This window comes from Helianthus annuus, chromosome 9, assembly GCF_002127325.2.
Source record: "Helianthus annuus cultivar XRQ/B chromosome 9, HanXRQr2.0-SUNRISE, whole genome shotgun sequence".
NCBI lineage: Eukaryota > Viridiplantae > Streptophyta > Magnoliopsida > Asterales > Asteraceae > Helianthus > Helianthus annuus.
Genome location: NC_035441.2, coordinates 177,503,692 through 177,528,588, shown reverse-complemented (window position 1 = coordinate 177,528,588; position 24,897 = coordinate 177,503,692). Strand labels below are relative to the sequence as shown.

General features: G+C 37.8%; 1 protein-coding gene and 1 long non-coding RNA gene across 2 annotated transcripts; both read right to left on the bottom strand.

Moving 5' to 3' along the window:
- Positions 1–694: 694 nt before the first annotated feature.
- Positions 695–2,160, bottom strand: LOC110875026. The gene is made up of 3 exons (XR_002556450.2): positions 2,000–2,160; positions 1,410–1,463; positions 695–1,047 (listed from the first exon to the last, which is right to left on the bottom strand). It is a non-coding gene; the product is annotated as an uncharacterized LOC110875026 (long non-coding RNA).
- Positions 2,161–2,252: 92 nt separating this feature from the next.
- Positions 2,253–24,043, bottom strand: LOC110876839 (alpha-N-acetylglucosaminidase). The gene is made up of 8 exons (XM_035977145.1): positions 24,029–24,043; positions 11,741–11,836; positions 10,792–10,868; positions 10,325–10,536; positions 10,102–10,223; positions 9,675–9,760; positions 9,488–9,563; positions 2,253–2,264 (listed from the first exon to the last, which is right to left on the bottom strand). Exons 1-8 carry the CDS (start codon positions 24,041–24,043, stop codon positions 2,253–2,255), a joined length of 696 nt encoding a protein of 231 aa, XP_035833038.1.
- Between the last annotated feature and the right edge of the window lie 854 nt (positions 24,044–24,897).

Genomic DNA, 24,897 nt, shown 5'->3' with positions numbered 1-24,897 from the left:
CTATCATATACTTCATTCTATTTGTAATTCATACTTTAAACGTCATCATCATTGATGATAATGTCGTGTTGTTAAACCATTCTTATATCAAGTCGTACTTTCTTTCTTATTAAATAACGTCTTTCAACTTTCTTGGTGTAAAAATGACCTTAACAAAGGATTACGGGGTCTTAGGAACTAATTAAATCAATCCCCATAATCAAACAAACAACATAAAAGAAATTCAGCAACTTTGATAGTCACCGTAAGCTACGGTGAGCACCGTAGCTTACGGTGCTGAGTTATGCTTTACGGTGCTTCTCTCCTGTCTTACGACAGCATTATTTTTGCCCAGTACCTACCGTAGCTTACGGTGGCCACCGTAAGCTACGGTAGCGCCCAGCGAAATTCACCCCAAAATTCATGTTTTTGACCATTCCGAACCGTTTTCGCACACGGTTTCAATTCTACTAACCCCCAAGTATTCTAATGCACCATTTATCACTATTACTACATTCAAAACTTCTTTCTAACACTTTATAACTTGTAACATTAATTACTATAAAGCTTTCTTAAAAGTTTTACCTCTATTTGCGTCTCGGAGCGAACACACCCATCCTTGCGAGCTTTCGGTTTGAGTTCGGGCACTACAATGTGTTCGAATCCCTCAAACCTAGGCTCTGATACCAACTTGTAACACCCTCTAATTTGGTACTTGAAAGTCACAAGAACGACACATAGTTTAATCACCTAAAAATTTAAAATTTGGGCATGACCCATTCGTAACTTGGACAAATTCCCTGTTTATACTTTATCAAAATACTCAAACTACGACACTTTCCCTAAAACACCAAAAGAACATAACATTTTCAACCACCATTTCAAACATTGAGTTCTAAGTACTAAATACTTGCAAACGACTAGTTAAAGATTAAAGACTTCAACACAACTAGACATTACAAAACTATTAACATTTGAAATTACTACAAAAGAGGCGGAAGCGCATCACGGGTGATCAAGGTGTGTTCATATCCGAGTGACGCAACGACGATTAAACTTGTGCTTTACCTACAACCATTCAATAAAACATATACATTAGCGTAGTGCACTTAACATTTTCATTCGCTTATAATACATGTTCACGGGTTTACGAGATATCTTACCAATCATTCTTATTATATTTCAAATCATTCTAGTTGAATAAGCATACTATCTCTCAAAAGTCCCCAATAACCCGTTTAGTACGGATTAAGGAGAAGACTTCCATTTAATTCCCTTCCATTCGAACCCGAACCGAGCCAATCACTATGGTTCGCTACGGATTCTCACTTTCACATTCTTGTTTGAAACGAGCACATTAAATTGTAAATCAAATAATCAAAGGAGGCGATTGATTAAACTCATAACTAAAATGTAAGTAACGAACTTACCTCGATCTTGTGCCTTTGTTTGTGATCCGGAACTAGCTCCTTCTTCTTTCGATCCTACATGAATTCGTTCTTATTTAGATCATAGCTCTTACATTCTTAATCACACTTTCAAGTATCAATGCTACTCATATAACAATTGACAATACTTTAATTTCATCATACAAATCCATTCACAACGATTTATTTAGACTACTTAGATTATCATTGAGGTATTTCATCAAACACCTAACATGCGTACTACTTATCAAGCCTTATGTACATGTATCTTATGCATAAATTCACTAGAATACATCACCTTTCACATAATCAATCACTCATGTTCAAATATTCATTCTACACAATATAATCTACCAACACTCTATCATTCATACAATTTTATTTGAAGATTTACTCACTAATCAACAATCTATTCACTGTCATGCTAGAACAAGTGGGTTTTTCCCCCAAACTCTTTAGTAAATCGAATTCATGCACAATATACCTTCTACATGATGATTCTAACTCATATACAATCTAATTTCATACTAATTCACGAATTGGTATAAACCCTAGTTCATCAACAAACATCAAATTGTGAGATTTTATCTTACCTTATGTTCAAAACACTTGGATTAGAGAGTATTTAGACACTAGCATGCGATTTATGACTCTAATCCTTCACAATCTTGCTGAATTTTGAGGTTGAATCATGCAATTAGGGTTTCCCCCTTTTTCCCTTCTCTGGTCGCGACCAACACCCCCAGAACATTCTGGGATTTTAATTTTACTAAATGATTTAATATAAACTTTTACATTCTTAACCCTCCATGTTGGTTTATTGTTTCATTAATACCCCTCTACATTTTAGTAAACTTCCTTTAAGTTATTTACAAAATAATCATAACTAATCATAAACTTTTAAATATTAAAGTATCTAACCTTATAAATTATGGGATGTTACATGCGCGCACGGTTCGGCTTATGAAACTAGTTTTCATAATTTAGCCGATACGGGTCAAATTATATTATTTGAACCCCAAAATCCAGAGTGTGAACCTTAGACCTATATAAAACAAGTCTCTGAACTTGTTGGGTCAGAATCACACTTCATTCTCGGTTTTCTCCTTTTCGTGCGATTAAACCATATCTATATATATCGGAAACAACCGGTCTAGGCTACGGCCATTATAACGACTCGTTAGGATTCTAAGAGGTTAATTAAAACCTTCGTTCCAGATTAGGAGCCCCAGTAAAAGCTATCGGTGATTTAATCCAAATTAAGGAAATATACTTGCAAAGGTAAATACTTTAACTTATTTCCCCTATATGGGCTTGGGTTACGGTATATTAATACCGCTTGATTGAGCATTATATTCTTCCATCGCTGAGGTGGTTAATTAAATAATATGATCGGCTCATTTAAACAGTTTTGTTTCTTAAAAGCCTTTGGGGGGTTTAATGACCGTTGTCCCGGATATCCTTGGCATCATTTTACGAAATGGCCACGACCATCGACATCCCGGTGTAGGCGTACACCCGGTATATATTGTCGACATTAAATTAAAAGACGTAGCCGTTGGTTTTTATACTACGGTTTTACGCAATGTGGTGTGTCTATAAATCTTTAACCCGGCACGACCCGGGCTACTGAACGCATAAAAGAACATGTAAAACGTTCACAAGATTATTATAATTTTCCCAAGTTATAAAAGAGTTTGTGCCTTGTGCATTCAAATCAATTTTAATAAACATTTTCAAATGTGTCAGTTGAATGTATTTACCAGTGTAAACTGACGTATTTTCCCCAAAAAGATTAAGTGCAGGTACTATACGAAATGGGCTGGTATAGGCGTCCTAAGCATCGTACATAGTCTCGCAAACTCGATGCTGCATCTGAATGAACAATATTTATTACTTTTTGATCCGCTGTGGATATATTCAACTTCTGTAATACATTTGATATTACAACCAGAGGTTGAAGTTTATATATTTATCTTAAGCTTCCGCTGTGCATTATATAATTGTGTGGTTTGACTATATTGTTGCCAACATCGTCACGGTAATCCCCCGCCGGGCCCACTGGTGAGACACGTGGAAATCGGGGTGTGACAGGTTGGTATCAGAGCCAACGTTGAGTGAATTAAACACTACCCTATTGTGTTTAATCTCAATGACACAATTGCACATACTTGAGTCTAGACAATAACTTAGGACAAATTCGGATTAATACTCCTTTTTGTCATTACTTTCATTTCGATTTTAATAAGTTTTGGAGCAGGAAAATGCCACCTGTTATATTCCGAGGAAGAGGAAGGGGAAGAAGAGGCAGAGGAGAAATCGTGACACATCACGATAACGAAGCTGGACCATCTGGTACAAGACATCCTTCAATGACAAGGAGCGAAGAACCACAACGACGAAGAGATCTCTACGAACCCGCGAGGCATTCCACCTCGCACAGCTCGACGCCATCTTATCGGCACTCCTTTGGGCCAAACTCAGAGAATGATCCCAACAACCCACAACCTTCCTTCATACCTCTACAACGTTCGGTATCACACCGAAATTACGACAACCCTACCCCATACTTCATAGGCCACTTCAATCCAGCTGATTACATACAGGAACCTTCTGGATTTGTTCCGCTTGGTCCACAAGACCACTTTTCTGAAGATCCCATGGAGGAAGATGAGGATCCTACTGAACCAGCACGTGGTACGCCCACGCATCCGATAGAAGTCTCTGATGGGTCATCCTTCCATGGCACACCCTATCAGGGGCCAGACAGTTTCCAAGCGTTGTTTAACCGACATGAGTGGTACTACACGCCACCTCAACAGACATCACAACAACCGCGACATCCACAGGATCCCTCTGAGGATTCACGCTTTGAGGCAGTTACGCCACCACCTCCGCCACCGGCGCAACCAGTAATGCCTGATCCGCCAAGGCGTAGGAGGACAAATGCTCGTATGTCCACCCGAGGAGGAGGGGGTATCCACTTCAGCACTCCTCGACACTCTAGTAGTAGCCACTATCCGCCACTACAAGAAGAAGGACCTTCAAGTCCTATACAGGAGGCGAACTCCGCACCAGCTGCACCAAATTCGCCACCATTTGGGTATGACCAACCCATACCTGCTTACACGGGTCCAACGGCTTACAACCCGTTCGAACCGTCACAAGCACCATACAACTACAATTATGAGCGCGACCCATATGTGGTGTCGGCTAGATATAATGTGCGTTACCCCGACGGAGCTCATGGGAACATGGGACCACCGGACTACTCAGCTCATGGGTATCAAATACCTCCCAGACCCCCAGTTCCGCATCAAGCACCGCAACCACGTTTCTCTCCTCCTGAACAGGAAGAGATACTCCATCGACTAGATCGTGTGGAGAGAGAGTTCGAGGAAGAAAAGAAAAGCCACCGAGGATTTCTCAAGGGCTTGGCGAATCTACTAAAGGGCAAAAAGAAGAAACGTGACCACTAGCCCTTAATAGTTATACTAATGTAATTTCTACTTCGAAATAAGTCCCTGCGTGGACATTTATCATATTTCAGTCCCTACGTGGACTTATCTTTTAGTCCTTGCATGGACACCTATCTTATGTTAGTCCCTGCGTGGACTTGTCACTTATTTTATACCTCTATGGAGGTATATACTATTTGAAAGACCCGTTTAGGGCGATATGTAATTGTATTGAGATTATGGAGTGTATGTTATGAGTTTTGTTTTAATATATATATGAAATAAATCAAAACCAATCCTTTTAATTGATCTGCCTAAATAAAGAATCTTAAAAGGTGAAACCTAGCTTGGTGTCTTTTAAGATCCAGTCAAGATGGTACGGCCTAATTAAAAAGATTCTGATTCCCTGTTAGCCTCTGTACGCATGTTAACAATCATGGCAGATGTGATTCGTTAAAATCACGCACGTCATTCTTATACAATAATCCTTTAAGGATTTCACAACCCAACTAAATGATTTATAAATCGTGGGTTAAATCACCAATGAAGGTGATCAATATTATTAAAACATCCGTTAATGATGTAGTGCCTACGGGCCAGTATTGTTAAAACATCCATTAGCAATGTAATGCCTACGGGCCAATATTATTAAAACATCCATTAGTGATGTAGTGCCTACGGGCCAGTATTGTTAAAACATCCACTAGTGATGTAATGCCTACGGGCCAATATTATCAAAGCATCCATTAGTGATGTAGTGCCTACGGGCCAGCATTATTAAAAACATCCATTAGTGATGTAGTGCCTACGGGCCAATCTTATTAAAACATCCATTAGTGATGTAGTGCCTACGGGCCAACCATATTGAAACATCCATTAGAGGTGTAGTGCCTATGGGCCATAATAATTGTCTTATAAAGACAAAAGACAGTGGTGGTCTATGACTCCCTGCCAGAAAGGGGTAAGAGAACTACAGTTCAAACCTCTATGCCTTTGATTCTCTGGAATCTCGGCTAATATTATAAAACATCCTCGTGATTAGGCTTTATGCCGCCAATACTATTTATATAGCTAAAATAGGATATATTCAAATCCTAATGTATAATGAAATAATAGGTTAACCAAATATGGTCTCTGTACCATGGTTGACAAATTGTCATAAAAGACGATTATATAATAATCTCCTGAATAAAATTTTGTTATCTTCTGTAACAGATTCAAGTTACAATGGCGGATCCCAACGGAGAGAATAGCCATACTAATGAAGATGACTACGACAATACGCCAGTGCATTTGACAAGCGCACAGCTAAAGGCTCTGATTGACAATGCTGTTCAGGCAGCTCTTGATCGTCAATGTACTGAGTCCCAAGGCAGAACCGTGTCAAAACCACCCTCTAAACCAAAAACACACTCCAAACCACCCTCTCAACCCAAGAAAGATGACGACAAACACTCGTCCACTGAGAACAGCGTTCATCGCGATAGAGAATATACTGATGCATCAAATGCTAAGGGTTGCACCTACAAATACTTTGTATCTTGTAAACCCCGGGAATTTACAGGGGAGAAAGGTGCTGTGGATTGTATCACCTGGCTAGATGAGATGGACACTATTGTGGACATCAGCGGGTGTGCAGAGAGGGATGTGGTGAAGTATGTGTCCCAGTCATTCAAGGGCGAGGCCCTGGCATGGTGGAGAGCGTTGGTGCAGGCATCTGGTAAGTCTGCTTTATACAAAATGACGTGGGAGGAATTTATTGCTCTCATTAAGGAGAACTACTGCCCTCAGCATGAGGTTGAGAAGATCGAGGCTGATTTTGTGTCACTAGTGATGACGAACCTGGACTGCCAGGCGTATCTGACGAGCTTCAATACGATGTCTTGCCTGGTCCCATACCTTGTGACACCAGAACCCAGAAGAATCGCCCGTTTCATTGGGGGATTAGAGCCCGCAATAAAGGCAAGTGTAAAGGCCTCCCGGCCGACGACCTTCAGGTCAGTTACTGACCTATCCTTGTCTCTCACCCTAGACGCTGTCCGTCTGAGGACACTAAGGAGCAAGGAGGCTGAGAAGAGGAAACGCGAGGATGATACCTCGCGGAGGTCAGGGAAAAGGCACCGTGGAAACGGTGATGGCAAAAAGGGGTCGGAGGCGAAGAAAGATGGGCAAGCTGGTGAAAGGCCCAACTGCAAAATCTGCAAGAAACCCCACTCTGGGAAGTGCAGATTTGCATCAAACTCACAGTCGCAATCAAAGACTCTTTCTTGTGGACTATGCAAGTCCAAGGATCATAAGACTGTGGAGTGCAAAAAGATCAAGGATGCAACCTGCTATGGTTGTAACGAAAAGGGGCACATCAAGAGTAACTGCCCTAAGTATGCCAAGAAGGCGGAAGAGACAAAGAAGTCAAATGCGAGAGTTTTTCGCATGGATGCAAAGGAAGCGGTCCAGAACGACAACGTGCTTACAGGTACTTTTCTCGTAAATAATATATTTGCAAGAGTACTATTCGATTCTGGCGCTGATAAATCCTTTGTAGACCAGAAATTTTGCCAACTACTAAACATGCCTATCAAAACCCTTGATGTGAAATACGAAGTAGAGTTAGCAGACGGCACGATAGAAACCGTCTCTACTGTTCTAGAAGGATGTGAAATGTCTATTAGGAACCATTCTTTTCCTCTATCTCTACTTCCCTTCAAACTAGCGGGTTTCGACATTGTGCTAGGCATGGACTGGTTATCCCATAACCAGGCCCAAATCATTTGCGGCAAAAGGCAGATAGTTTTAAAGACTCCGAGTGGTGAATCTCTTACCATTCGAGGAGATACGCAGTACGGGTTGCCCGAGGACGTATCTATGCTCAAAGCTTCTAGGTGTTTAAACAGAGGCTGTGTAATTTACATGGCTCAGGTGATAATAGAAGAACCTAAGCCGAAGATCGAGGATCTTCCTGTCATTTCTGAATACCCCGAGGTTTTTCCTGAAGAACTACCTGGTTTGCCACCAGATAGACAAGTGGAGTTCAGAATAGACATCATTCCTGGAGCAGCTCCGATAGCAAGAGCACCTTACAGGCTAGCTCCAACGGAAATGAAAGAACTGAGGACCCGGTTGGATAAACTGCTGGCGAAAGGTTTTATCAGACCTAGTTCATCTCCCTGGGGAGCACCAGTCCTATTTGTAAAGAAGAAGGACGGATCGATGCGGTTGTGCATCGACTACCGAGAGCTAAATAAAGTTACCATAAAGAACAGATATCCTTTACCGAGGATCGATGATCTATTTGACCAGCTGCAAGGAGCAAGCTATTTCTCAAATATCGACTTGAGGTCGGGCTATCATCAACTAAGGGTCAGAGATGAAGATGTACATAAGACAGCATTTAGGACTCGCTATGGTCATTACGAGTTCCTAGTGATGCCTTTTGGGCTCACGAATGCACCGGCTGCGTTCATGGATCTCATGAATCGCGTCCGTAAGCCGTATTTGGACAAATTTGTCATAGTCTTCATCGACGATATCCTTATATATTCCAAGAACCAAGCAGACCACGAGAAGCACCTCCGTTGCATTCTCGAATTACTAACAGCGTGAGAAGCTCTACGCCAAATTCTCGAAATGTGAATTCTGGCTAAGAGAGGTTCAGTTTTTAGGTCACGTTGTGAGTGAGCGTGGTATCCAAGTGGATCCCGCTAAGGTAGAGGCAGTCATGAACTGGCAAGAACCAAAGACGCCTACCGAAATACGTAGTTTCCTGGGGTTAGCAGGATACTACCGGAGGTTTATTGAAAATTTTTCAAGGATTGCTGCGCCCTTGACTTCCCTAACCAAGAAGAAAGAAAAGTTTAATTGGGGCCCAAAGCAGCAAGAGTCCTTCGAAATACTAAAGCAGAAGCTAAGCAACGCACCTGTGTTGACACTACCTGAGGGTACAGATGAATTCGTAGTTTACTGCGATGCATCACACACGGGCATGGGGTGTGTGCTTATGCAGAAGGGCAAGATGATTGCCTATGCTTCAAGGCAATTAAAGGTGCACGAAAAGAATTACACCACCCATGATTTGGAGTTGGGTGCCGTTGTATTTGCACTGAAATTGTGGAGGCACTACCTTTATGGTATTAAATTTGTGATTTATTCTGATCACAAAAGCCTCCAGCACCTGTTCAACCAGAAAGAGTTGAACATGAGGCAACGCCGTTGGATGGAAACCTTGAATGACTATGATTGCGAAATAAGGTACCATCCCGGCAAAGCGAATGTGGTCGCTGATGCCTTAAGCAGGAAAGAAAGGGTAAAACCTATTCGAATCAATGCCAAGAGCATTGAGGTCAAGAACAATTTAATTGAAAGGATTTTAGCTGCACAGCGAGAGGCTGTGTTGGAAGCTAACTATCCAAGTGAAAAGCTAGGAGTAACTGAGGAGCAGTTGACTCTTAGCAAGGATGGAATCTTGAGGCTGAATGGACGTATATTGGTTCCGATTTATGGAGGACTACGAGATGTTATCCTCCAGGAAGCCCATAGTTCCAAATATTCAGTCCATCCTGATGCTGACAAGATGTATCAAGATTTAAAGGCAAATTATTGGTGGATAGGCTTGAAAAAGTCTGTGACCGTCCACGTAGTGAGAATTTTCTTCTGCATTGCAAGTTGTTGATCTAGCCAACTTTGTGGCAGTGGGCCACCCCATCTGCAACCATTATATAATATTTACATATACGATTAAACAAAACCAGTTAAACGACACCAATAAGAAGTGCAAGGTGATAACCATGAAGTACAATAAGAAAACAAAGCTCACCCGTGCAAGTTGGCCATGCGAGACCATGCCAGAAATGCAGGACCTCCAAAGAAATCGTTCAAGTCTGAACTGCTAATATTAAATTTCTGCAAAAATAAATAAATAAATAAATAATGTTTAACAAGAGAAGGAAAACAATAAATGTAACCCGGTTCACAAGACAAATCTGGACAGATATAATGTTAGTTATCTGGTCCTATCAACTTTAATAATAAACAACTTTAGCCCCTTAACTAAAACAACTTTCTCCCCTCAACTTTAGGAAATAAACAACTTTAACACCTCACCTTTAGTAATGACATGTTTAGTCCCTTAACTAAAACATCAAACAACTTTAACTCTCCCCGTTTACTTATTTTTATCTACGTTTCGAACCCACTAGTTAATATTTATAAAGTCAGAATGCTAAGAGTGAAAAAGTAAATACCGCAAATACTTTTTGCCAGATAGCTTCTTGCCCAGTAAATGCCAAAGGCATATTAATGCCTTGAAGAGCCATCCAGTCGATCTCCTTTTCCCATCTTTCCCAGTCCCACCAGGCAAACGTATCTTCAAAAAATATGACCATATAAACAATTAGAAGGTCAAAGTTAAACACAGTAAACCTTGTAGATATTTCACGTATTTATGTTAAAAAAATATGAGCTTACAACTAGATGTAACAGCATTCTGGTAGTAATTCCAAGGAACGGGCCTTTGTATTAGAAGTCCGTCATCTTTCATACGAGGAAGAGACCCTGCCTTAGGCACAGAAGATAGTTGTGAACCACCAGTTTTATCCCATGATATATGGGCCCCACATAAGTTTTTCAAGTACCAATGAAGACCGGACAGTAATTCTACTCCCGTGACACCACTGATTCTGTTTAGCATTGCACATAAAAGAGCTGATATAAATAGAAAGAAACTCTTGAAGACGGTAAGAGTATAAACTATAAAGATATAGTAATAATAATGAACATGGTACCTAAAATGACATGAATGGTGTCTATTTATTTAGATTTTCAAACGACAAATGAGTTTTGCGTCTGGGGGCATTTCAACTTACAAGTCTGATAAAGCAGGATTGCTAAAGGTAAAACGGAGAGATATACAAGTGATGAAAGAAGAACCATACATAATTTCAGGGGCACCTAGCAAGTTAGAATAGGGATGGTTACTTATCATAAAGCAGGATACTCCACCACATTGCTCCTGTAAATAAGAATGCAACAGTGTGTAAGTTTGATTATAAGGATATTCATAAAACTTTCACTTTGAATGATATCACATACAAATGACCAAAAAGATTGCCAGATATGAATGTGCCAAGTGCTAATTTGTGTATAATGTATATGATAATAGGACAATTTCAACCAATTTAGCGAAAAACAAATAGTATATTAACTTAATGTATAACCTAAACGCTCTGCTACAATTTTACAAATGTCAATTCATCTAAAATATCAGAAAATCATGACTGAATCATCCACCTCAAATCATGTTATTTAAAATAAAAAACATCAAAGTTTTCTAATATTTCCTTTCCATATCATTATAGCTTAAATTTATAATTACATTGGAAGAGAGAACTGCTGTTTGGCATAAAATTGCCAAAAGACAAGTGAGTTGAACATAGGTTATTCTAAACATGGATTTAAATTGGAAGAGAGAACTGCTGAATGAAATTACTTAAGCTTATCTTTGTATACTATCTGAGGTTATGTAAGCATTTGTTAGCACTACCGATACTATACTCGTGGAAAGTCAGTCTGTGTATAAATAGTCCATGTTTAAGCTTATTAAAATCATCAATAAAATAATTTTACAATGTTTATTTTCTTCATGAACCTTCATTTCCTTAATTCCTTCACTATCATCCAAAAATTTATTTTACTCAACTTTCTCTCACTATCTGAACGCTATAAGGAAAATCAAAAAACACCTGATTGACTTCATCAGTCAATTGAATTTCCACAAAAGTCAAAAGATGCAGCAGGGGAAATCAAATATCATAATATCCAGCAGGTATAGTAAAAAATTACAAAGGCGTATTTAAATAAACAATAAACGAACATGAAATTTACCTTAGTGATGATGTTAAATTGGAAACTGGATGAATGCGAAGGGATGAAGCGATCAAGCACTGCTCTAGCAGCGGAAAGTGTTGTATAATGGGAGGACTACGAGATGTTATCCTCCATAAATCGGAACCCTAAGGTACTTTGGGTATTCGTCTTGTGTTGTAACCTGCGCTTTGTACTTCGTTTCCTTAGAATAAATGGGTACTTAGGAATTTCGTGGAAGACGCAAGCGATTATATAATGGGAGAATTTTGGGGGTAGTTTGTTCCTCAAGGAATACGGTTCTTTGGTTGACGGTATTGTAAGGGATATGTCGTTTATACATGCAACCATAGAAATACATTGCAATGTAAATAAAAGATTTATTTATAAACAACGATGACAACTGTTTCTTGGATCTTGACCACAAAAGAAAATAATACATAAGACGTGATTATTTCTAAACGATGTTGTCTTCTAGTCAGTCAGATGCTTATCCCTGTGCTGGATTTGCATTAGCAAGCCTTGGGCAATTTCTTCGGAAATGACCCATCTCGCCACAGTTGAAACAAGAGCCTGGTAGAAAACGACCTTGAGCAGGATTGTTGCCAGCTTGGTTTGGTGCAGCTGCAGCTGGGCAGACTCTTGCTGTGTGGCCTATAAGCCCACAAGTTTGGCATTGGCGGCACTGTACATTGGCGTGATGATGGAGGCTACATTGGTTGCACAAGGGTGCAGTTCCATTGTATGGTTTCCTAGCAGGGGGTTGAGCTGGTTGGTTGGGGACGGCTTGACCATTGTGAGCGACCACGGCGAAGTTCTGAGAAGCCTTTCGCTTCTTTGACTTATTAGAGGATTCAGTCTGTTCATCCATGATCATTGATTCCCCGATTGGGTTCGATTCCCCGACCGGTTTCTTGTCACCTTTTCGGAAAAGTTTACCTTTCCTGATCTTTGATTCAGTCAAGGTTGCAGATAGCTCAATGGCCTGTCTAACTGTAGTAGGGTTGCTACCAGTCACAATGTCTTGTATTGAGTCAGGGAGGCCATCAATGTACTTTTCGATTGCCTTATCCAAAGGTGTAATCATATCCGGGCATAACAAACTTAACTCCTCATAACGGTCCGTGTAGGCTCGATGCTCACCGCTAATTTGCTTAAGATTGTCGAACTCCGTTTCCAAAGCCCTGATCTCGTGTCGAGGACAGAATTCCTTCATCATCAGAGCTCGAAGTTCTTGCCATGTTTGAGCCAGTGCCACATCGGCACCCCTATCTCTCATCACACCATTCCACCATGTCAAAGCTCGTTTCTCAAATACGCTAGATGCGAATTCTACCTTTCGCTCGCTTGGACATTGAACATGTCTGAAGGTGTTCTCTAAACTCTCGAACCATTGCAGAAGTGCAGTCGCTCCTTGAGACCCAGAAAACTTTGATGGCTTAGCTGAGTTGAACGTCTTGAAGTTGCAGGCGGCATTATTGTTGTTGTTGGCTTGGTTCCATTGAGCAAAGAGGTTTGGGAATTGAGCAGCCATTTGCTGCGCAATGATCTCTGCCAGTTCTGCAGTCGCTATCTGGTTCTCGCGTCGAGGAGGCATTCTAAATGAGAGACAAGAAAGAAAACAAATGAAATGGCATTGGGTAAGAATAGGATGTTACAAGTACCGGCCATAATCATGGTTGATGGTCATTTGTTTGAATCCATGAAGCAAACAAACAACACCAAGACTGAATCAAAGCAAATAGATCCTCATAGTGTATCGCAAAGACATGCTCGCCTATAAGTGGACACTCACCCCAAGAGTTCCCAGGTAAGAGTGACTGGTCCGATTATGTGGATTTGTACGAACACTCTAACCTTAGACAAAAAAACCCAGGGTACAGGCATCCACTCTTCCAGTTTGCACGTGTTCACACTATTTAGGACCCAAAACTTTGACGAGAGTTTTGAAAATTCAAAGGGGTTCAAAACCTTATAACAGAGGGTTCAAAACCTAGTAATCAATCATCCTAGAACGGATGATTAGTTTTCAAAGCGGTTTTGAAATTTATGTTCTTGTTGTGGTCGTCGCCTAAGGATAGGCGACAGTATTGTTTTATGACTAAACGCAAGTAAACTCGCGTTAGGGTCCAAGGAAGGTTATAGACTAGGTCAAAGCATTACTAATAACCTAATTCCCTATAACCATTGGCTCTGATACCAACTTTTCTGTCACACCCCGACCACGAAGAACATACAAATCGTGGCGGAAACATCGGGGAGTGTTGTAACAGAATCAATTGTTTCAAATCCATGGCAGTTGAAGTTTCGTTTTATTAATCAAACATGAAAGTTTACATTTCTTTAAACAAGAACCGAAGAGTACATAACATAAATTAACTAGTTCTTGTCTCGTTTTAAGTCACTAAGGCACAGGTCCGCCTAAGTATGTCTTGATAAGTACTACGCATCGTCTCCTGAAAACACATGTGAAAATATGTACGTCAGCATAAAAATGCCTGTGAGATACATTGGTTTTGTGAAAACGGAATTCATGACTTGTGTTTGAGAAAATGTTTAGTCGTGAACCTCGTATTTTGCTTTGTCTTGTAAATCATTTGAAAAACGGTAAAATCAAATGATATGTATAAATAAGATAACACTGTATGGTTTAAACGGGTAACCATGTAAAATGAGTTTGTATAAGATAAGTCGTTTGTAAAACAATGTCTCATGAAAAGTGTGTTATTTGTATAAAATGTCATATGTCTCAAATTGAAATGATTCAAGTAATGCTACGATATGTAATACCATACAAACACTTATATATAGGAAGTACCAGCGGCGTATCCACCATGCTTGTATTATATTACACATGCCTCGTTACTTAATCACTTACTCAAACCAAACCATCAAGATGAAATGTTTAACAACGGTAGAACTGTTTATGTATAGTCAAATGTCTATTGTCAACTGTAAGTCATGTCAACGGATACAACTGGTTTACACGGTTCAATGGTTACAAACGGTTCATATAATCGAAGGTTAAGACGGTTCACATAGTCAAATGGTTACAACGGTTCAAAATGTAGTATAATGTGTTCATATGCTGGATGAGCATATGCAACAGAAATGCAATGTGAAACAATGTACTACGTATGCACACAATGGGCGTACGTAGCATGAAATGTATTGTAGAGTACAACGGTTCAAAATGTAGTATAATGTGTTCATATGCTGGATGAGCATATGCAACAGAAATGCAATGTGAAACAATGTACTACGTATGCACACAATGGGCGTACGTAGCATGAAATGTATTGTAAAGCAATGTACTAAGTACGCACACAATGGGCATACATAGCATGAAATGTATTGTAAAGCAATGTACTAAGTACGCACACAATGGGCATACATAGCATGTAATGTAAGGCAATGTACTAAGTACGCACACAATGGGCATACATAGCATAAACACAATGAAATCATGTACTATATATGTACTATCGAACATAGCAAGTATATGATGTGAAAACCGGAAAGCATGAAAGTAACAAGTAGGCACATGTGTTTCACCCCAAAACAGTTTGGAAAACAGTAAAAGAGGGGTTCAATGTACTCACCTGAGATTGCTTTGAATTCCTTGTATAATAACCAGATAATGCTAAAGATCACGGGATATCAAACGGCACCTAATAGGTAGCTATGTTAATATACCGGACCAAATCGGAAGGATCGGATAGTACGCGGGTTCGTAAACCAAACGAGTATGGAGACTCGTGTAGTATGGTTTAACAAAGCCTACATACTAAAATGAAACTTAACCTAAGTGCTTGCGACCCATTACGACCCGTTTAGGTAGCTTATGCTACCTTACGCGTCGTTCGCGTAGAACGCGTCTGGAACGCCTAACATCGTGATCACAAGGTATAACCTCGGACGGTTATAGCTATGGTCACCTAATGTGTTTGGCCGGATCCTAATGATCGACCAAATAGGTCGGGTTCGAAAGTATAAGCGATGGTTTAGATCGCTTACCTTACGACCCTATATATGCACTAAACTAAAAGTGACGAGCTAAGCATGTTAAAACATGCTTAACTAAGTTTAGAAAACAGGTTTGGCATCAAAACAAACGGCTTTGATGCCCACGAGTAGTTTGGTTACAAAATACGCAAGAATGCGCATTTTGGCCGAAACTACGACTCGTCACTGAGCCTAGATAACGTGGTAATCAGTAGGTATAGTCACTACGGACTATAACCATCGTGATCACGCTCACGTTATGAAGTTCCATGAACTTCGGGTTGACCATAGGCTGGTCAATGCAGAAAGTCAACAAAACGTTGACTTTCGGACTCGAAAAGCGAATAAAAGAACGAAAGAAGACTTACGGAGGGTCCCCGAATGCTAATCTAGATCACAATAGCTCAGGTATGAAACAATGGTTCCAACTTAGAGCCTTTAGATCAGATTGTGTGGGTTTTGCAACAAAGGGGGGGGGGTATTTATAGGAAAAGCATAACCGTTAGGATCGTGTATCGAATATCGTGCCACGATCGGGAGCGTACACTTGTCAAAAATGTGGTGGTTACTGAAAATGGCCTTTGGCCTTTGATTGGGTGAAAGGGCATTGCCCCTTGATCGAAACGAAAGGCCAACTGCATTGATTAGAAACATTGAATCTGGTCTGACAGTCTGACGCGCCCCGCTTAAGGATTTGGTCAATCCTTACGCGCCCCGCCTGAGGTTCACTGATCAGAATTTTCAATTTTGGTCCCTGCACTTCAGAAACACGTAATTTGGCCCATTTTTGGCACTTTTAAGCCCCGTTAACCTCATTTCAAGGCTCTAAGATGAAGTTAAAGTGTAGGGGACTTGAAATATGCTCAAAAATATTCCGGATGTTGGTTCGTTTGGCCGTACGATCCCGATGTTCGCTTAATTACGACGGAATGCGCATAAGCGCGAAAGACGATCCAAATGACGCGACGAATTGATTTTTATCATGCCAAACACTAAGGCATAATATAAGGATGCTTACATAAATTTTTGGATGTCCGGATGTATTCAGAACGTAAGTTATGCGCGAAAGTGCAAACTTGTGCACTTTTTGACACTTTTAGTCCCTAAATGATCCAAAAGTTTGTTTTAGCATACCAAACCCCTCAAAGCCTATTTCTAAGCCTTGTAAAGGATATTTATGGTATGTTTAACTTATGGACATGTTCCGGAATGTTCGTTACAGTTCAAATTGGCATACTTTCGCAGTTTGTCAAGTTTAGTCCCTGTAAGCGAATTAACTTGTTTTTGCCATACCAAAGCCTTCAAAACTTATTTCTAAGTTATGTAAAGGTTATTTAAGGTATGTTAAGTATATGTCGATGTTCCGGAGTACTTTTTGCTTTAAACTAAGTACGTTTACGCACCAGTTAGCGTATAACTCTCCAGAAAGCGATGTAGAGTTTGAAATTGAACAAGAATTGATATGTGCAAAAGATACACATATTCATACAAGATCCCAAGTATAAATACAATATTTCATTGGCTTGGAATTTGTTTGATGGTCGCGGTGACACAGGTGTCACACTATTTATACTGGTGTGTTATACGGAATCTAAGCTATTTATACTAGTGTGTTATATGGAATATAAACTGCTTATACTGGTGTGTTATACGGAATGTAAGTTATTTATATTCGTGTATTATACATAATCTAAACAAAGTTGTTTACACTTGTAACTGATAAAACACAACATGAATAAACTAATAATTGCTAAAACACAACGTCAAGAATTTGTTCATGAGTGATCGCATGTCATGTTAATTTGTTCTGTATACGTTCCTTGTATTATAAGTAACTTACAATTTTGAATTCTTAAAAGATATGTTGTTCCTTAAAAATCTCCTTATTTTGTATAAAAAATAAATCTTCCATAAATAAGTTAATTATTCAATTACCTTTATGCCCTTTAATATAAAATCTCTAAATGTCACATGTCACCCTTAGAACACTTCCTACACTTTGTAGGAAAAATGGACTTTGTAGCCAACTCTCACCCTATATATATATAGGGTCGGGATTTAGAGAAAACGGTAGAAAGTGTGAGAACGGTGAGAACACTTATCGATCGTCCGATCAAAACAATCTATGGACTAGATTGGCGCGGTGGCGTTTTCGTAAATAACATCAATTTTATTACGTGGACGCGCTTCATTAAGGGTAAAAGGGTCATTTGACTTCTCCACACAAAACGCCATCTCATGAAATAAAACGCCAAAAACAAAAATCCCAGACCATTCCCTGTAAAAACGCCATTATATATAAAATGTCAAACTTAACTAGAGTAAAATCTCGCCTAAAAAAACTGCCAAAAAAATCCTATATATACAACATCTCAGACCTTCAATTAAAAACACACACAAAAACCCAAACGCCATATTTCATATATCCCATTAGCCTTAGAAACGCCAAAAAACCCAAATATCAAATACCTTCTAACCCAAAAGTGTTTTTTTGAAATTCAGTTTGGTTGTCTGTAAGATTTCGCTAAATGAAATGGATAAAATCCTTAAATGAGGATGTTGTCCATTTCATTTAGTAAAATCTTATTGACTAATCCTCAACTTCCGTCCAATTTATAACACCAAAACATACAAAAACATTATTGAGCTTTGTTGTCAATAAAGTTTAGCTGTATGGGGTGGACAACATTGTCAGTTATCTTTCTTAACAAAGGATTAACAATGTTGTCCATCTCATACAGCAAAACATTATTGATTTTAGCATGATCAAATTTTGAGGTTTAAGGTGCTCTTATTTCGTGGCGTTCTATTCATCGGTAAAACGCCAAAAAAGTTAAAAAAAAAATCAAACATCGTTCATTGTGAAATTCAAGATTGTTGGCTGAAAAGGTCTAAACTCAATAACATTTTGCTGCATGAGATGGACAAATATTTAAGAAAAAGATGATGATGTCAGACTGTGTGCTTCCAAACAGCGACACATAAAACTACTTGAAAAACAAAAAAATAAAATGAATCATACGAAAGTCGAACCAGCCAGTTAACATGATTCAAAAAAGATGAAATAGACTGCTGACAGTGAAGATTTCGAAGATCAATTGTTTATGTATTCTTTTTTTTATTTTCCTTTTCAGTTGATTGTTATATAGTAAAACGCCATATATAATAAAAACGCCAAAACAGCCAAAATGCTTGTTTAAACGATATCATCCCGTTAAACGCCACCAAAAAACTCCCAAACTATAATAAAATTACTTTGAAAAGGTATTATAAAAAACCCAAAAAAAATAAAAAAAATAAAAAGCAAACTTGAAAATGTAACTAGAAACAAAAAATACAAATCAGTAATACTGAAGATAGGGAAAATTTATTATATTAGAATCTAAAATGCCAAACTTGAAAGATGGGACGTGTTACAGATTTCAGAGATAAAGCTTAGCAAAAACAATAATTACAAACAGTAACTGAAAGAACGAATACTTTATTATAATAATGCACCGCCTAACTTAGGCGCCAAAAAGACATCCTATAAAATGATACGTCTCAGCAACTTCCATTTGATCAAACAAAAAAAAAAAAAAACAAACGCCAATACTACTAAATACCACTCACTGAAAAACGCCAAAAAAAAAATCAAAGATGGCTAATATGCTTTCTTGGATATTCATAATTGTTCTTCGTGAAGTTTCACTAAATGAATTATTATCAGAAGTGAGTAAGTCAGAAAGATTTTGCTGCATGAGATGGGCAAAAATTCAAGAAAAAGATATTGATGCCTGTCATATGGCATTTTGTATTTTTTGTTCTTGAAGAAAGTTTGGATGACGAGAAGAGATCAATGACAATGAAGAGTGGGTTGATTATGAGGATGAAGATCAAGACGAAGAAAAAGCGAAAAACCCACTCACACGACATAGATCTATGTCGCCAAACATTCACAAAAAAGCCATATCAACAGACGAGCAGGCAAAAAAATCAAACCAATGGGTTTGTTAAGTTTTACATAAAACGTCATATATTTGGTGACAGTTCAGTACTATTAAAGAAGATAGAGACTGATGACAGTGAAGATTGGGAAGAGAGATCCGATTAGGATTTTTAATTTATTTTCTTCGCTTGTATTTTTTTTCCTGTGGTTGCCATAAACGCCATAAACGTCAAAATGTTAATACAATGAAACCATTAAACGCCATTAAAATATTGAATTTGGTTAACGTCAAAAATCTTAAAAACCAACAATATTGGGAAAAGCGGAACTAGAAAGCAGAAGATGAAAGGACAAAAGCCCCTCCGCCCTTTTCTAAGCGGCGTGACACGTGTTGGGCCAGGAACCGTTCTCACAGTTTTGAGCGTTTTCTCCTAATCCCGTTTCTATATATATATAGGGTAGGGTTATTATAAAAAGGATGTGTTTTATGAGAAGTGTAGGAAGGAATCTACACCATTTGATCTATAATCTAATGGTTGAGATTATAATGACAAAATTGTAAATAGTGTTTACCATTAAAATAATTAATTTTTTAGTTTAAGGGTATAGTAAATTTAACATTTTTAAATTTAGAAACGCACATGCAAGTTCCTCCCTTTTTTTAAACGTCAATAAATTTTTTATAGTAACTCTTTTTTTAAAAAAAAAATTATACCATAATAACGAGTGTTTTTTATCTTTAATATGAGTACCATATTGTTATACTTATATAGCGAAAAGAATTATGTTTCGATCGGATGTTTTAGTCCATGGTGTTTTGTCTATGTTTATGCAATGGTGTTTTAATTGTATTGTGATTCAAGACGTTGTGTTTTACAGTAAAACACCATGAACATATATAAGACACCATAACATTGCAAATAATGAATTATGATCAAGTCATGGTGTTTTAACATCTACAGTCTGTAACATTGTATTGTGATTACAGTCATGGTGTTTTAACATCTGAAATAGCAATATAATCATTCTAGATGTTAAAACACCACAACTGTATTATGATTCAATTCATAGTGTTTTTGGAATTTGTATTGTGTTTTATACCTGCAAAAATAACAAAAATCATTCCAGATGTTAAAACACCATGGCTGTATTACGATTCAAGTTGTGGTGTTTTTTGAGATTCGTATGGTGTTTTATATGAACTGATGATTCAAAAAAATAAGAACTGATGATTCAAAAAAATACGAACCGTAATTTCCTTCGATCTCTATGGATCAGACGATAATGATTTATAAAATCTCTGAGTTTGTATATAAAACTGAATTCTTAAATCTTTGTAAAAAATAAAATTATATCACTAACTTAAAATAACTCACTGGAAGTTACAAAGATTATTTTATAAATTAATTAAACTTTGAAGTAAATTACATTATTGCCCTTTTTAGTTACAATTAAATTGAAGGACACACGTCAATATCATATTATTTTCTAAAGTTCTCACACTATTAACCATTTTTATAGGATCATTAATCTATATACATATGTATGTATAACTGAAAGAAAATAACCCACTACATACATAAGTTCTTTTTTACACATTTGTCATAGGGGAAATCTCGAAACTAGCCAAGAATTGGTCAACATATCGAAACTAGCCAAAGGAAACGTCTTGTAGAGACGCTACCACGTTGCTGAAACGTCTTGACAATGGACCAATCACTGGCTGCCACGTGTCCGACAACGCTGAAACGTCTCAGAAGTCTTAGCTGAGACGTCTTAACATGGCTTGAGACGTTTCCACACGGCTTCATATGGCTTGAGACTTTTCCACATGGCTTAAGACTTTTCCACATGGCTTGAGACCTTTCCACATGACTTGAGACTTTCCACATGGCTTGAGCCATAAAATGACATTTAACTCTTTATAAAATTAACCTTAGATTATGTTAAAAATATATAAAATTAAATAAAATAGTTGGTTGTTAGGATTTTTCATATTTTTTAAAGTTTTTTACTTTTCTTAAGTTTTAAAGTCTTTTAGAGTTCTTATATACACATACATACACACCATGTTGTAATACATATGAGAATTTCAAAAGAATAATTTTTTATAATCTTAAAAGTTTTAGTAATTAAAAGTTTTGTAACATAATACGATTACTTAAAACATATTTTCAATTTTTAAACTAATCTTCCTCATGATTTTTAAACTGTTATATCTCTTTTTACGTTTACGTTTCTTTTTTTCTTAAAAATTACACCATAAAATATGTTTAAAAATCGTGAGGAAGATTAGTTTAAAAATTGAAAATATGTTTTAAATAATCGTATTATGTTACAAAACTTTTAATTACTAAAACTTTTAAGATTGTGAAAAATTATTCTTTTGAAGTTCTCATATGTATTACAACATGGTGTGTATGTATGTGTGTATAAGAACTCTAAAAGACTTTAAAACTTAAGAAAAAGTAAAAAACTTTAAAAAATATGAAAAATCCTAACAACCAACTATTTTATTTAATTTTATATATATTTAACGTAATTTAAGGTTAATTTTATAAAGAGTTAAATGTCATTTTAGGGCTCAAGCCATGTGGAAAGATCTCAAGCCATGTGGAAAGGTCTCAAGCCATGTGGAAAAGTCTTAAGCAGGGGCGGACTCGCGTTAAGCGGAACGGGGTCCCCGGACCCCAATCTTTTTTTTAAAAAGTAGTAGAAGCGGTATATAAAATTTTCTATGGACCCCATAAAATAATTTAGTTGGACCCCATAACAATGCGAGTGAGTCTGGTGCATTGGTAAAACCCCTTGTTTACACATAAAAGGCTCCGGTTCGATACCTGCTAGTTCCGTTTTTTTGTGTGTTTTTTTTTTCCCACCAAAGGACGTTGTTTCTCCTTTCTCCTCCTGCGCATATCATCAAGCAACAATATTCAAGAAAACCCTCCACACCTTCCTCCTTCCTCTGGCCTCCCTCCTCCTCCGCGGCTCCGCCTCCGGCCTCCCACCGCCGGCTCCCCCTTCCTCTGCCCTCTCCGCCGACCGCCGCCCTATCCGCCTCCACACACTGGTAAGAATTTTTTATCTTCTGTAAGTAGAATTTTGGAATATATCTAGTTGTTTAAGACTTTTTTGCTATGAATCTTTCTATATATCTACAAAATTCTGTAACTTGAATTTAGGGTTAGGGTTTATGAATTTTTTTTACTTCTGTTACACAGAAGTTCATGTCTCAGAAGAGTTGTGTAACTTGAATTCTGTTATTTATATAGTTGCTTATCATCTTAAACTTGAATTATAGGCCAAATTATGCAAGAATCACTGAAAACAAAGTTTGTCTCATCTTCTTCAAGTAATACTCGTATGAGAATTGATTTGGAAAACCTTCCATGGGATCCCGCCAAACGAAAACCAATTTTGTCTTATGACGTTAACCAAAGAGATGAAATTAGACGGGCCTATTTGAATAAAGGTCCATGTCAACCACAAGGTCATGTTTTTCCAAAACGAGATATTGGTGGTAGATTAAGACAATTTAATCCCGGTTGGTTTAAGGAATTTGGATGTTGGTTAGAATATAGTGTTAAATCGGATGCCGTATTTTGCTTGGTTTGCTACTTGTTCAAAGAAAGTGGTCAAAAAGATGCATTTGTGACCGACTGATACCATGGTTGGAACAAAAAAGATTGATGCATTTGAAAGATAACTCTTCGGCATATTATATACATTGTTTTACCCACCAACTTCAACTGGTTGTTGTGGCCCTTGCAAACAAACATGATGACATTTGGACATTTTTTGATAAGGTGTCGACTTTGACAAATGTGGTTTGTGCATCTTGCAAACGAGTAGATATGATTCGATAAAAACAAAAGGAGAAAGTACAAGAAGCAATAGGTCGTGAAGAAGTTGAAACCGGGAGTGGTTTAAATCAAGAACTATCTATTGCAAGAGCCGGAGATACACGTTGGAGCTCTCATCATAAGACACTTGTGCGTTTGGTTCAGTTATATCCAACAATTATTGAAGTGCTTCAATATATTCGAAATTCCGGTTTCAATAATGTTCACCAAAGACAAGCAAATGGTATTTGGACATACATGAAGGCATATGATTTTGCATATTATTTACATTTGATGAAGCACATTTTGGGGATTACTAATTTGTTGTCTCAAGCTCTTCAAAGAAAGGACCAAGATATAGTGAATGCAATTCAAATGGTTAATGCAACGAAGCACAACTTCAAACATATAGACTTGAAGGATTTGATTCACTTTTGAAAGATGTGGCATCTTTTTGTGAAAAAAAATGAGATTGAAATTGTTGACATGGAAGATGAATACGTCAATCCAAAACATAAAAGAAAAAAGACTAACATCACCAATCGCCATTATTATGAGGTTAAAAATTTCAACATGGTGTTAGATATGCAATTACAAGAGCTTGACAACCGTTTTAACGAAGTAACCACCGAATTACTTACATGTATCGGTAGTTTGAGTCCGGATGATAACTTTAGTGCATTTAATGTTCAAAAGATTTTAAGGTTGGCCGAGTTTTATCCGTTTGATTTTAGTTATGAAGAAAGAGAATCTCTTATGATTGAGCTAGACAACTACATTATTATTATGAGAAAAGATGGAATGTTTGCTAACGTGAATGAGATATCTAATCTTGCAAAGAGGATCGTGGAAACAAAGAAATATTTGAGGTATACGTTGGCTATCGTTTATTGAAGTTAGCATTAATTCTACCGGTTGCAACGGCAAGTGTTGAGAGGTGTTTTTCGTCAATGAAACATGTGAAGACGGATTTGCGTAATCGAATGGGTGATGATTATATGAACGATTGTTGCATTTGTTATATCGAAAGAGACCTTCTTGCCAATGTTTCGGTCAACGATGTAATGGATCGTCTTCAAAAGATGAAAACTCGTCGGGAACAACTCTAAAAGTTTGTAATGTTTTTTTTTTTTTTTGTTTCGAAACACATCATATGTTTATTGTGTGTTTTCTAGTGAGTAATGATTATATAATTTTGTTATGGTATTATATTTTATTATGTTCCTCATCCCGACCCGACCCAAACGACGATGACCCAAAAATTTTAACTTTTGTTTGTCAAAAATTTGAACACCGAAAAAAGTGGACCCCATTGAAAAAAAATCTTGGGTCTGCCACTGGTCTTAAGCCATGTGGAAAAGTCTTAAGCCATGTGGAAACGTCTCAAGCCATATGAAGCCGTG